We start from the raw sequence: 13,504 nt of genomic DNA, 5'->3' as shown, positions 1-13,504 counted from the left end.
GGCTGGGTGAAAGCCCCTCAACCTTGGGGTCCAGCTCTGCCTCCTGCTCCCGGCCCACTGGAGCTAGCGTTTCTTCACTCAGACAGCTGCTGGCTGCTGCGGCTGACAAGCCCAAGGTTGATAAGTAAAAAGGCACAGTCCCGATGTTACCAAAACACACAGCAGCCAATTAATTTAAGTCCACTGTAAGTCCCAAGGTTGGCAGAACATGGCAGGCTGTTGAACAACGACACAGCTATATGCAGTGTCCAAGCATGCCATAAGCTAGAGACTATCCCCAAGGCTTCTCCTTATATACAGGAAGCAGACCACATCCCAAAGGCAGCTACTCAGCTGCTCGTGGTAGATCCCACCATGGAACTGACTGCCAGTCTCATCATGGGGAATAACTACCACCAGCTGCCTAGCTACTCAACCAAGCCCAGCCAAGTTGACACACAAACATAACCACCACAATGTGTATGTGTACACATATACACATGTGTATCTGTCAAAAACTCTATAATATTTGTCATATAGGACATACTTTTCTATTCAGCATTCACTGCCCTTGAGCAATATCAGAAACAAAAACTCTAAGTCAGTGACAAAGGTAACTAATACTCACATCACCCAGCTTTAGGCAGGTGCCCAGGCTGTGGATGACATCCTCTGCCAAGTCTGAATGGTCAGAGTCCCATACCAGCCCAATCGTGATAATCTGTGGAGCATTCATCAACACACGGCGAATCCGGATCCTCTCTCCACAGTTGCTCTGAAATATACATATAAGGACAGTTCCACATGTTTCCCACTGGCTCGGCCACAATTCCACTGATGCCAGGATTCCCCTTTCCACTCCAAACCCCACCCCTGACATAACTCACAGGGCAGTTCCGCAGATCCCCCATGGTGCTGGCATTCTGCAGCAGCTCACCAAACATACTCGGTGAAGGTTTTTCTCGTCTTTCCAACATACAAATAGCCTGATTGCTTCAAGATGGAGAATAAAAGGGGAATGATGGTAGGACATTTACAGCTACATCAACTAAATCACTCATGCAAATATCTAACTCACATATTTGACTTTGTTTCTGTCCCATTATAACAAAACCTCTTGTCCTGACCAGATTTAGCATCCCACAAAGACAGTGAGTGCCTCTGCCTATCCCAAAACGCATAGAAACTTCATTTCCCATACCACTTTCCTGGCCAGACTTAGTTAAGAAATGGGGGTGGGGAGGGAATAAAGAGGGCAAAGGGCTATTTTTAAACTGTTGTTCTGAGTCCTACAAGAAAGCATATACTCAGCAATAAGCCATTTGGATGCCTTCAGTTAAAACTCAATCTCAACTGGAGAAAAAACAAAACAATCAACTAGATGAGTACCTAAGGGTACAAACAGAGATCCTTGTAAGACTCACCAAAGGGAAGTGGTGGAGATGTAATGTACCATCTGGATGAAAGGCAGTGGATCAGAAGTGGCACCACAGCTAGTACATACACACTGGTCCCAGCGAGAGAAAAGCAAAACCAAGCATCTATAATCATTAACTGTTTTGACACCTATGTGACACCCCACATCCCAGGATAATGTGTGCTTGAAGAAAAGATGTAAGAAGAGATGGGGAAAGAAATAGTGTTTCACCTGCTCAAACAACGTCATTGCAAATTTTTGGTGAGAGATGCAATGTGGAGCAGTACATATATCCTCTTTGGTTTCATCAGCAATATGGAAGTGAATTCTCATCAGGAGATTTTCCTAACAGAGAAAGAACAAGAGCAATACAACAATGTCAGGCAAATGACAAATCAACAAATTGGTAAGCAGTTCATTCAGAGAAAAAACCCTCCTGGAAGGTAGGAATATTTTTGTTCGTTTGTTTTAATTAAAAATTTATTATTATTATTATTATTTTTTTTTTTATTAAATTTTTAAACAGGAAGTTGCAAAAATATACCAGGAGGTCCCATGACCCTTTACCCAGTTTCTTCCAATGGAAACAGTTTACATAACTGTAATATAATATCAAAACTATGAAATATGGACATGGATACAATCCACAGAGTTTATTCAGATTTCACCAGTCTTATATACACTCATTTGTGCGTGCAGCTCTGTGCAATTTTATCACATATATAGATTTGTGTAACCACCACCACAATCAAGATACAGACCTGTCCTATCACCACAGGCTCCCTCAGGCTACCCCTTTATAGCCGTACCCAATTCTCATCCCTAATCCCCGGCAATCTAATCTTCTTTCCTTCTCTATAACTTTGTTATTTCAAGAATGGAATTGTAAATAACCTTTTTATATTGGTCTTTTCACTCAGCATAATTCCCTTGAGATCCAGCTAAACTGTACTATGTGAAACAATAATTTATTCCTTTTTATTGCTGCTTAGTATTCCCTGGTATGGATGTGCCACAATTTATTTAACCATTTGCCCACTGAAGGACATTTGGATTGTTTCTATCTGGCTATCACAAATAAAGATGCTATAAACATTCATGTGTACAATTTTTTGTTTGTTTGCTTTTTGAGGCACTAAATAGATTTATTTATTTTTGGATTTTTTTTTTTTTTTTAATTGTGATTTGGGTGAAAGTTTACAGAGCAAATTCATTTTCCATTCAATAGTTCATACACATTTTGTTTCATGACATTGACTGCAATCCCCACAATGTAACAGCTCTCTTCCCACTTCTTTCCTACACATTTCTGCCCTCTGAACTATCTCCCTTGTGATCTGCCATTTTGACCTCCCACGGTTGATCATTCTAAGGAGTATATATATCGACCTGGTGTAACTGTTCACCTTGTAGGCCTGTCATGTATAGGTTTTTGCAGGAACATAAGTTTTTACTTCTCTGGGATAAATAACCAAGAAAACAAGTGCTGGGTTGTGTGGTAGGTACATGTTTAGTTTTATAAGAAACTGCCAAGCTGTTTTCCAGAGTAAAATGTACCATTTTACATTTCTACCAGAAATATATCCCTTACCTAGTTTCTCAGGAGTACTTCTGATTTTGGCCCACATTTAAACCTATGATGGGATGTATATCACTCTCAGATTCTTTTGTTGTTGTTGTTCCCCCCCATCCCTGGTAACCAACAAAGAAATGTTCCTTCCATATATAAACTTTCCTTGACTTTTTACAATAATGAACTAGTACGTATTTGTCCTTCTACACTCTTAGATTTTTAAATGCCTGCATAAAAAGGGGTTTTTTTAAGTTGATGGATAGATTCCAGCATTCAGAAGAATCAAAGACTTTTATTAAAAGTCACTGGGGCAATGTAGGAACCTAGAACATCACACATATGCTAGGGATTCAGTTATTCCCTCTTTAATTATCTTTAATGAGGTAGGTGTTCTCAAAGTATTGTCCCCAGGCCAGCAGCATCAGTATTACTTGTTAGAGATGGATACTCTTTAGCCCCAGTCCAGAACTACCAAGTCAGAAACTTAGAGGGTGAGGCCAGAAATTTGTTTTAATGAGGCTTACTGACTCTGAAAGTGAGTGCTCCTATTTTATGCAATGGCAAGCACAAAATTACCCCAAATTTGAAGAAGAATAAACCCAATAGAAAATTTACACAATAGCAGAGACACTCTAGAGCTCTAAGAAGCTAGAGATACTTCTGATCTAGAGATCAGGGCATAGGAAATATCATGGGAAAGGAGCCAGTTCTTGATGGAGGCCATCAACAGTCCCATTTCATTTCAAAGAGGGTCAGAGGCCAGGCACTTACAAAGCACTCCGCAGCATCATCCATAATTCCCAGCTGGAAACGCTGTTCATCCTGGAAAGTCTTTGCCAGAGCACTGCGGAGAGTGTCAGATGGAAGGACTTTTTCACTACTGCACTGAAACTGGTTAAATATTCCCTGTATGGAAGAGGTTAGACAAGAGAAAAAGCACAATACTCATTTATTAAGTTTCTATATACCCAAGTCTGTCATGCTAGCATCTCCATGCTGATAGGTATGGAAATCAAATGTACTTCCCATGGGTAGATATACTTTTAGTTAGTAATAAAATTTAAAAAAAAATAACCTCAAGGGTCAGAATGAAGGGTATGATCATTCCAAAAAGGATCTCACTCTTGCAGCTGAAGGTGCCTCACACTCACCAATCTAAGAACCTATTTGCTACACAACCACAGTAGTCAAAACAGCCTGGTACTAGTAAGACAACAGACACATAGATCAATGGAACATAACTGAAAACCCACAGGTAAACCCACCCGCCTACAGATCTTCAACAAAGGACTGAAATCCATTAAATGGGGGAAAAAGAGAGTCTCTTTAACAAATGGTACTAGCTAAACTGGATATCCATTTGCAGAAAAATGAAACAAGATTCATACTTCACACTGTGCACAAAAACTAACTCAAAATGGATCTAAGACCTAAATGTAAAACCTAAAACCATAAAGATTATGGAAGAAAAAATAGGGCTAATGCTAGGGGCCCTAATATAAAGGACAAATAGCATAATAAACAAAGTTAAAAATGCACAAAGAATAGAAGATAAATTAGATAGCTGGGATCTCTTAATAAACAGCTATGTTCATCAAAAGACACTGCCAAGAGTAAAAAGATAATTTAAAGACTGGGAAAAATTTTTGGCTACAACACATCCAACAAAGGTCTAATCTCAAAAATCTATAGAAAACTTCCAACATCTCGACAACAAAAAGACAAACAATCCAAAAGATACCAAAAAGACACCAAGAAGACATTCAGGCAGCTAATAAATACATCAAAAGATGCTCATGAACATTAGCCATTAAAAAAACCCAAAAAACTGGCCATAATCACAGGGGACATCAAGCTCAATTGGCATAACATACTACACAAAACATTGTTCCACTTCTTACATTTGCGAGTAGCAACTGGGATCTTAAAAGCTTGTAAGCAGCCATCTAGATGCAACGATGGTCTCTCCTTGTCCAGAGCAAAGAAGAATGAAAAAAACCAAAGATTCATGAAAACAATTAGTCCTCATGACCAGTACACCATGCGATCCTCAGCCTATATGACTATGAGACCAGAAGAACTAGATGGTGCCTGGCTACCACTGTCAACCACTTGGAGGGGGATCTATGGAGGCGATCCTAGATAGAGAGGGAGAACAATGTGGAACAAAACTCAAAATCATTTGGGAGGGGAAAAAAAAAAAAAAAGGGAACCAGGTTTGCTGGTCTGATAGAGCCTAGTGGAACCCCTGAGACAATGGTCCCTAGCTGCCCTTTAGGTCTGGAATTGAACCCACACCTGTGAATTTCAGCCAAACAAAAGACAGGCATAAGAGTTGAACATGTACCTGAGGTAGATACACCCCTTGGAGAGAACAATCATGGGAGAAAGAGGGGCTGTTTATGCACAGGGAGACAGTTCAGGGGGCAGGAGTGCATGAAGGGATGTACACAGGGAAGAGGTAACTATCGGGAGGAAGTGGGAGGGGAGCTATTCCATTGGGGTAAGTTGTAGTCAATGTTATGAGACAAAGTGAACGGCTGTATGGAAAGTGAATTTGTTCTATAAACTTTCACCCAAATCACATATTAAAAAAAAAAAAAAAGATTTCTTAAAAAAAAAAAACAAACTCACTGCCACCAAGTTGGATCCGACTCATAGTAACCCCTCCTTGGGTTTCCGAGGCGGTATCACTACAGAAGTAGATTGCCCAATCTTCCTTCCAAGGAGTGGCTGGTGGGTTTGAACCACCAGCTTTCTAGTTAGCAGTCAAATGCCGTAGGCACTACGCTACCAGAGCTCCCACATTAGCCATTGCTGTTGCTGTTGTGTGCCGTTGAGGCAGACCCTGACTCATAGCGACCCCTCCTTGGGTTTCCGAGGCAGTATCACTACAGAAGTAGATTGCCCAACATTAGCCATTGTTGTTGTTGTTGTTGTTGTTGTTGTTTGTAACCACCAGCCTTCTGGTGAGCAGTCAAGTGCCTTAGGCTCCTACATTAGCCATTAGAGAGATACAAATATAAATCAAAACTACAAAGAGATATCATCTCACTCTAGCAAGAATGGTATTAATTAAAAAAGAAAACACAGACCACCACATGCTGGCAAGGTTATAGAGAAGATGTAATTCTTATACACTGCTAATGGGACTGTAAAATGGTACAATCACTATGGAAAACAATCCAGCTCTTCCTTAAAAAGCAAGAAATAGAAATACTATGATCCAGCAATCTCACCCCTAGATATATATCCCAGAGGTGGTGTAGTGCCTAAGGCATTTGCTGCTAACCAGAAGACTGGCAGTTGAAACCCACTAGCCACTCCTCAGAAGGAAGACTGGGCAATCTAATTCCATAGAGATACTGCCTTGGAAACCCAAAGAGGGGTTGCTACGAGTCAGAAATGACTCGATGGCAGTAAGAGAAATAAGAGTGGTGATAAGAATAGACTTATGAATAGAGCTAACAGGGCAAAGCTATGATCACTTCTTAGCCACAGCCAAACACCCTGAGAGTGTGGGTCACAGGGCCCACAAGTTCAGGACCATGGTCATGAGGGACATCAAGTTCAATTGGCATAACATATTATACAAAAACATTGTTCTACATTTTACTTTGGTGAGTAGCGACTAGGGTCTTAAAAGCTTGCAAGCAGCCATCTAAGATGCACAACTGGTCTCTCCTCGTCTGGAGCAAAGAAGAAAAAAGAAAACCAAAGACGCATAGAAACAATTAGTTCAAGGGACTACTGAACCATGTGGACCTCAGCCTACAGAACCCTGAGACCAGAAGAAGTAGATAGTGCCTGGCTACCACTGTCAACCACTCAGAAAAGGATCAAAATAGGAGATTCTAGATAGAGTGGGAGGAGCTCTGGTAGCTCAGTGCCTAAGGCACTTGACTGCTGACCAGAAGGCTGGAGGTTCAAACCCACCAGCCACTCCTCAGAAGGAAGGTTGGGTAATCTACTTCCATAGTGTTACTGCCTCGGAAACCCAAGAAGGGGTCGCTATGAGTCGGGTCCAACTCGACAGCAAATAATAACAACACTTCCATAGTGCTACGCCTCGGAAACCCAAGGAAGGGTCATTACGAGTTGGATCTGACTCAATGGCAGTGAGTTTTGTTTAGTTTCTTTAGATAGAGTAGGAGAAAAATGTGGAACAAAATTCAAAATCATAAAAAGACTAGGTTTACTGGTCTGATAGAGGCTGGTGAAACCCCTGGAACGAAGGCCCCTAGTCAGTTTTTTTAGCTTGAGAAATGCCGTGCATGTTCTTCCCTTTTGGTTTTCTAACTCCAAGTCTTTGCACATTTCTAAGAAATTACTTAGATACTGGAAATGAACCACTGGACCCTGGACCTGAAAGCTAAGGACAATAGTCTCAGGGGACGTTTAGCTCAACTGACAAAACACAATTTATAAAACTAATATTTTACAACCAAGTCTGGTGAGTAACATCTGGGGTCTTAAAAGGTAGCAAGCAGCTACCTATGAAGCAACTATTGGTGTCTGTCTTCCCCTTGGAGCAAAGGAGAATGAAGAAAAATGAAGACTCAAGCAAGAAATTAGTCCAAAGGACTAATGACCCACATGAACCACAGCTTCCTCTAATCTGAGACCAAAAGAACTAGATGGAGCTGAGCTATTACTACTGATCGCTCTGATCAAGACCACAATAAAAGGTTCCAGTTATAATGAGTAAAAAATGTGGAAAAACATTTAAAAGAAAAAAAAAAAAAAAGACGAGACTTAGTGGTCTGAAAGAGACTAAATGAATACATGAGACTATAGCCCTGAGATAACCTTCTAACTTAAAACTGAAGATACTCCCAGAGGCCACCTTTCAGCCAAATAACACACAAGAATATAAAACAAATACCACCACCTGTGAAGAATATGTTCCTTAGAACAATCAACTATAACAGACCAAAAGGGCAACATTTTTCCAAAACCAAAGATGAGAAGACAGGGAGGGACAGGGAAACTCAATGAATGGAAATAGGGAACCAGGAAGGAAACAGGGAGAGTGCCGACACACTGCAGGGATTGCAAACCAATGTCATGGAACAATTTCTGTATGAACTAACTTGCTATATAAAGTTTCACCTGAAGCACAATAAAATGTTACAGAAAAAGAAAGAGAAAACAAAGGAGGCAATGCCAGCTTATACTTCTCCCAGTAAATGACTATAAATTTCTCCATATCCTTGTCAGTAATTAATACTGTCAGACACTTTAATTTTAGTCTTTATGACTACATTTAGTCTTTCTGATACCTTTGTATTATTTGTGGTAAACATCTTCTCCCAATTACTGACCTTGGTTACAGTGACTTTTGATACACAGCAGTTTTAATTTTGGTGTAATTAAATGTAAAATGTGTCTATCTTCTGATAAATGCAATGTCCAGAAAATGAAAACAGTGGCAACAAGTGACACCTGGCTTGATTAACTCCTTCTCAAATGGCACTGAACCCTCCCCACAGAGTCTAGAATATACTACTTGACATCATGTGGCCTAGGTCCTAACTACACGACCCAGGTAATCAATTCAATCAGCAATGAATTACATATCAAAGGGCCAGAAGAATGTCACTCATTTGAAATTCTTGTTAATAATTTCTTCATATAAAAAATCCCAGTATTGACTGCTGGTGGGACTGTCAAATGATACAACCACTGGGGAAAGCAATATGGTGATTCCTTAAAAAGTTGGAATTAGAAATACTATTCAACCCAGCAATTCCATTACTAGGTATATATTCTAAAGAAGTGAGAGCCAGGACAAGAACAGATATATGCACACCCATGTTCATCACAGCACTATTTACAATAGCAAAAAGATGGAAACAACCTAGGTGCCCATCAACAGAAGAATGGATTAAAAAAACTATGGTACATACACACAATGCAACCCTAAGAATAATGGAGAATCTGCAAAATACAGCATAACATGGATGAACTTGGAGGACATTATGCTGAGTGAAATAAGTCAACCACAGAAGGGCAAATATTTTATTAGTCCATTATTGTAAAAAGTCAAGGAAAGGTTTATATATGGAAAGACATTTTCTTTGCTGGTTACCAGAGATGGGAGGAGGGAATACTGCTAGATAAGCAGAGAAAAGTATTGACTGGGGTGAAGGAAAGGGCAAGGTACCAAATGTGAGTGATCAACACAGTGGCATTGAGGAAGAGGAAGACATAGAAAGGTGCAAGGTAGGTATAGACAACAAAGATAAACCTTTTGAACATACAGTACTGCGTTGTCAATGATGGCAAATACTGATATATGGGTGGACAGGCTGAAAGATTAGGTATGTCTATGGGGGGGGTGCCCATGACCACGTATAGAGTTGGCAGACAATGTTTCTACAGGTGTATTTGTATGTGCTGTAAGAATATGCAAGTATATAGTAGAACTGACAAGGCACAAGTTCATAGTCACTTCTTGGCCACAGCCAGCTACCCAGAGGGAATGAGTAGTGAGTTCAGGACCATGGTTGCAGGGGACATCAAGCTCAACTGGTATAACATACTACACAAAAACACTGTTCCACATCCTACTTTGACAAGTAGCAAATGGGATCTTAAAGGCTTGCAAGTGGCCATCCAGATGCAACAACGGATCTCACTTTATCCTGAGCAAAGAAGAATGAGCCTATATGACTCTGAGACCAGAAGAACTAGATGGTGCCCAGCTACCACTGTCAACAACTTGGAGGGAGATCTATATAGGAGATCCCAGGTAGAGTGGAGGAGCTCTGGTAGCATAGTGCCTAAGGCACTTGACTGCTAACCAGAAGGCTGGTGGTTCAAACCCACCAGCCACTCCTTGGAAGGAAGATGGGGAAATCTACCTCTGTAGTGATACTGCCTCGGAAACCCAAGGAGGGGTCGTTATGAGTTGAGTCTGACTCGATGGCACATAACAACAACAACAACAGATAAAGTGGGAGAACAATGTGGAACAAAACTCAAAATCATAAAAAAGAAGAAAAAAAAGGGACCAGGTTTGTTGGCCTGATAGAGCCTGGTGAACCCATGAGACTATGGCCCCTAGCTGCCATTCAGGTCTGGAATTGAACCCACTCCTGTGGCTTCCAGCCAGACAAAAGACAGGCAAATGAGCTGAACATTTACATTACGTAGATATACTCCTTGGAGAGATCAATCATGGGAGAATAGAAGGGCTGTGTAGGCACAGGGAGAAAGCTTGGGTGGCAGGAGTGCATAGAGGGAAGGACACAGGAAAGAGGTAATTATGAGGAGGAAGTGGAAAGAGAGCTGTTGCACTGTAGAAAACTGCAGTCAATGTTATGAGACAAACTGTAATGTGAACTGCTATATGGAAGATGAATTTTCTTTGTAAATTTTCACCCAAATCACAATAAAAATTAAAAAAAAAAAAAAAAAAACAGCGTTATTTTTCAGATTTACTAAAGAGACCACTATAAACCTACCTAGGTGATCTAATAGGAGGCCCCACCAACCTCTAATGGTCAATTCTTGGTCCTCATTTTACTTATCAGCAGCATTTAACCCAGTTGATCTTTTAAGTAATTCCTTTTAACTTCCAGGGCACCGTACTCTCCTGGTTTACTTCGTGTATCACTGGCTACTCTTTAACAGTTTCATTTCTGGTCCCTTTCATTTTCTCAAAGACTCCTTACTTCTCTAAATACATTCATCCTCCTAATGATATCATCTAGAACCATGGTTTTAGATACCACACATACACTGACAACTCCCAACTTCCTATCAACAGCCCAAATTTCGCTCTTGAATTCCAGATTTGTATATTCAACTATACAGATGAGTCTCCACTTGAAATATTAATAAGAATCTCAAATATAAAATGTCCAAAGACTAAAGTTCTGATCTTCTCCCCCACACTCTTGCTTCATCCTCATGCATCACCATCTCAGTAAATGGCAACATCATCCTTGCAGTTGTTCAGGCCAAAAGTCTAGGAGCCATCTTTGATCCTCCTCTTCCTCTCACAACTTACATTCAATCAATTGTCAAATCCTGATATAGTCTACCCTCAAAATATATCTAGGCCCCATGCATCTCATTACTCTCATCTACTACCACTCTATTCCAAATAACCTCATCTCTTCACGTGGAAGATTACAACAATTTCTTAACTAGTTCTCTTGTTTCCCTGAAGGAAACACAAAGCAGTCTCAACATAGCAGTCAGATGATTTAAGTCAGATTGCATTATTACTCTGCTCAGAACTGTCTAAAGGTTTCCCATTTCATACAGAATAAAAGTAAAGGTGATAAGGCCCTACTAAGATAATAATCAACTTCAAATGTAAATCCTCACTTTTTACTTTTCAATTTAGTTCTGACACCAGCTGCCCATTCAGCACTTTCTTCTCTGACCATAGCCACCTAGAGCTAGGTCAAAGCTCACAAGTTCAAAGAACACCATCCTGCCTGTACTTGCAGGCTCTTCACTCAGATGCAATGTCCTCTTTTTCCCCCAGCATATTGTGGCCTTCGTGGTTTCTATCTCATCCTTTCTCACTCTGCTGCTCTGCCATATGACAAGACCGAATCCACTCAGCACACAGTCTCATTTTACCTACACTGTTCTACTTCTTTCTTACTTCGGACACTCCTGCCCGGCTGGTGTTGGTATATGCTTTCCCCTTTACGTCATTCTTGGTGCCTATGGCCCAGGACACCTTGGGTATTTCTGCTCAAGGTAACCATATCTGTGTTAGACTGGATTCTCTAGAGAAACAAAACCAGTAAAGCTTATATAGAGAGAGAAAGGGAAATTTATCTTAGGAAAATGGCTCACACACTTATAGAAGCTGGCAAGTCCAAAGTTCTTGGATCAAATGTCAAGCTGGAGGCTTTTCCTGAATCACACAGCTGCAGGGGCTGAGGAGCTCAAGGTTGGCAGGCAGTATACTGGCTCTTGACTCCAACGAATGACGAATCCAAGATCTCCAGGCGGAACGGTGGATTGTTTGCTCACGGACAGTTGTGGGCAGCACAACAGAATCCCGATCCACAGAAGAGTGTCTCTTTTCCCAGGATGTCTATAAATATACTAGAAGTAGGCCACACCCCCAAGGAAACTCCCTATCAACAGATTGGCTGCTCAAACCATATACATCTGATCCCATCTGTTCTGGTTACCTAATGCCCCTCAGACTAGAATATACCACAAATAGGATGGCCATAACAAACAAGAGTTTATTCTTACAATTTGGAGGCTTTAAGTCCAAGTTCAAAGTGCCAAGCTCTAGGGTCTGGGTGAAAGCCCCTCAACCTTGGGCTTCAGCTCTGCCTCCAGCTTCCAGCCCACTGAAGCTAAAGGCTCTTCTTCACTCAGACAGCTGCTGGCTGCTGAGGCTGAGAAACGCAAGGTTGACAAATAAAACAGCACAGTCCCAATGTTACCAAACCAAATGGCAGGCCATTAATTTAAGTCCATTGTAAGTCCCAAGGTCGGCAGAGCATGGCAGGCTGCTGAACAATAACCTGGCTACATGCAGGGTCCAAGCATGCCATAAGCTAGAGACTATCCCCAAGACTTCCCCTTATATACAGAAAGCAGACCACATCCCAAAGGCAGCTACTCACCTGCTTATGGTAGATCCCACCATGGAGTTGACTGCCAGTCTCATCATGGGCAATAACTACCACCAGCTACCCAGCCACTCAACCAGGCCCAGCCAAGTTGACACACAAACTGAACTACAACACCATCATTGGAACAACCCATATCACTATTGCTTAAACCACACAGAACTGTAGTCCAGCCAAGTTGACACAGAGCTCCAACCATCACAGTCCACCCCTTGTCAACTAGGCAGTTGTACACATCTTCTTAGCCATATATAATCACTAAATAAGGACAATTATAAAGTCATATTTGCACATAACATAATACACTAACACACATACAACTGAAACGCATTAACCTTATTTACATTTCACAGTTCCTAACAGAAAGAAACAAAAATATTTGATGCACATATACAGTGAAGAAATATAACAATCACAGTCCTCATTTCTGCAACTGGTCATGTGGTCATAGTTGATATTCAGAACTACCTTCTTCCACCATCCACTCTGTATTTCCCTTGCCCTCAGCAAGCACCTCAACTGGTCATGGTTTTTAGCCTGGTGGGGTGACCCAAACCTTCATTCCTGAAGGGTCTGGGCCATTAGTAGTCATATCAGAATTGGGTTGCTATAATTTTCCATTGACTTTAATCATAGGACATGGTAGTACTGAGATATACTAAAGAATCGCCTGCATTCCAGACATATTCTTCCTTACCTCCATTATGTAATATCAATCCAATTTCCCCTTAGTAATCAGGATCTATCACACCAGAAAGTCCAGTAATGCCCTTCTTTGTCTGTTGATCCAGAGGCATGAGGAAGCCAAAATAGCCGGGTGCTCACTTGACTGCTCACCAGAAGGCTGGCGGTTCAAACCCACCAGCCACTCCTCGGAAGGAAGGTTGGGCAATCCTACTTCCGTAGTGATACTGC

The 13,504-nt window shown here is 41.1% G+C and overlaps 1 protein-coding gene across 1 annotated transcript in view; it reads right to left on the bottom strand.

Moving 5' to 3' along the window:
* The window catches only part of USP54 (ubiquitin specific peptidase 54), a 79,211-nt gene that overhangs the window by 37,356 nt on the left and 28,351 nt on the right, over positions 1–13,504 (bottom strand). The window contains exons 3-7 of the mRNA XM_007940611.1: positions 3,741–3,875; positions 1,628–1,741; positions 1,404–1,486; positions 867–972; positions 608–754 (exon numbers count right to left, since the gene is read on the bottom strand). Coding sequence (XP_007938802.1) covers positions 608–754; positions 867–972; positions 1,404–1,486; positions 1,628–1,741; positions 3,741–3,875 — 585 coding nt within the window. The remainder of the gene's footprint in view (positions 1–607; positions 755–866; positions 973–1,403; positions 1,487–1,627; positions 1,742–3,740; positions 3,876–13,504) is intronic.

This window comes from Orycteropus afer, unplaced genomic scaffold (assembly GCF_000298275.1).
Source record: "Orycteropus afer afer isolate SDZICR_OR568_19922 unplaced genomic scaffold, OryAfe1.0 scaffold00070, whole genome shotgun sequence".
NCBI classification, from domain to species: domain Eukaryota; kingdom Metazoa; phylum Chordata; class Mammalia; order Tubulidentata; family Orycteropodidae; genus Orycteropus; species Orycteropus afer.
This window is presented reverse-complemented; position numbering and strand designations above follow the sequence as displayed.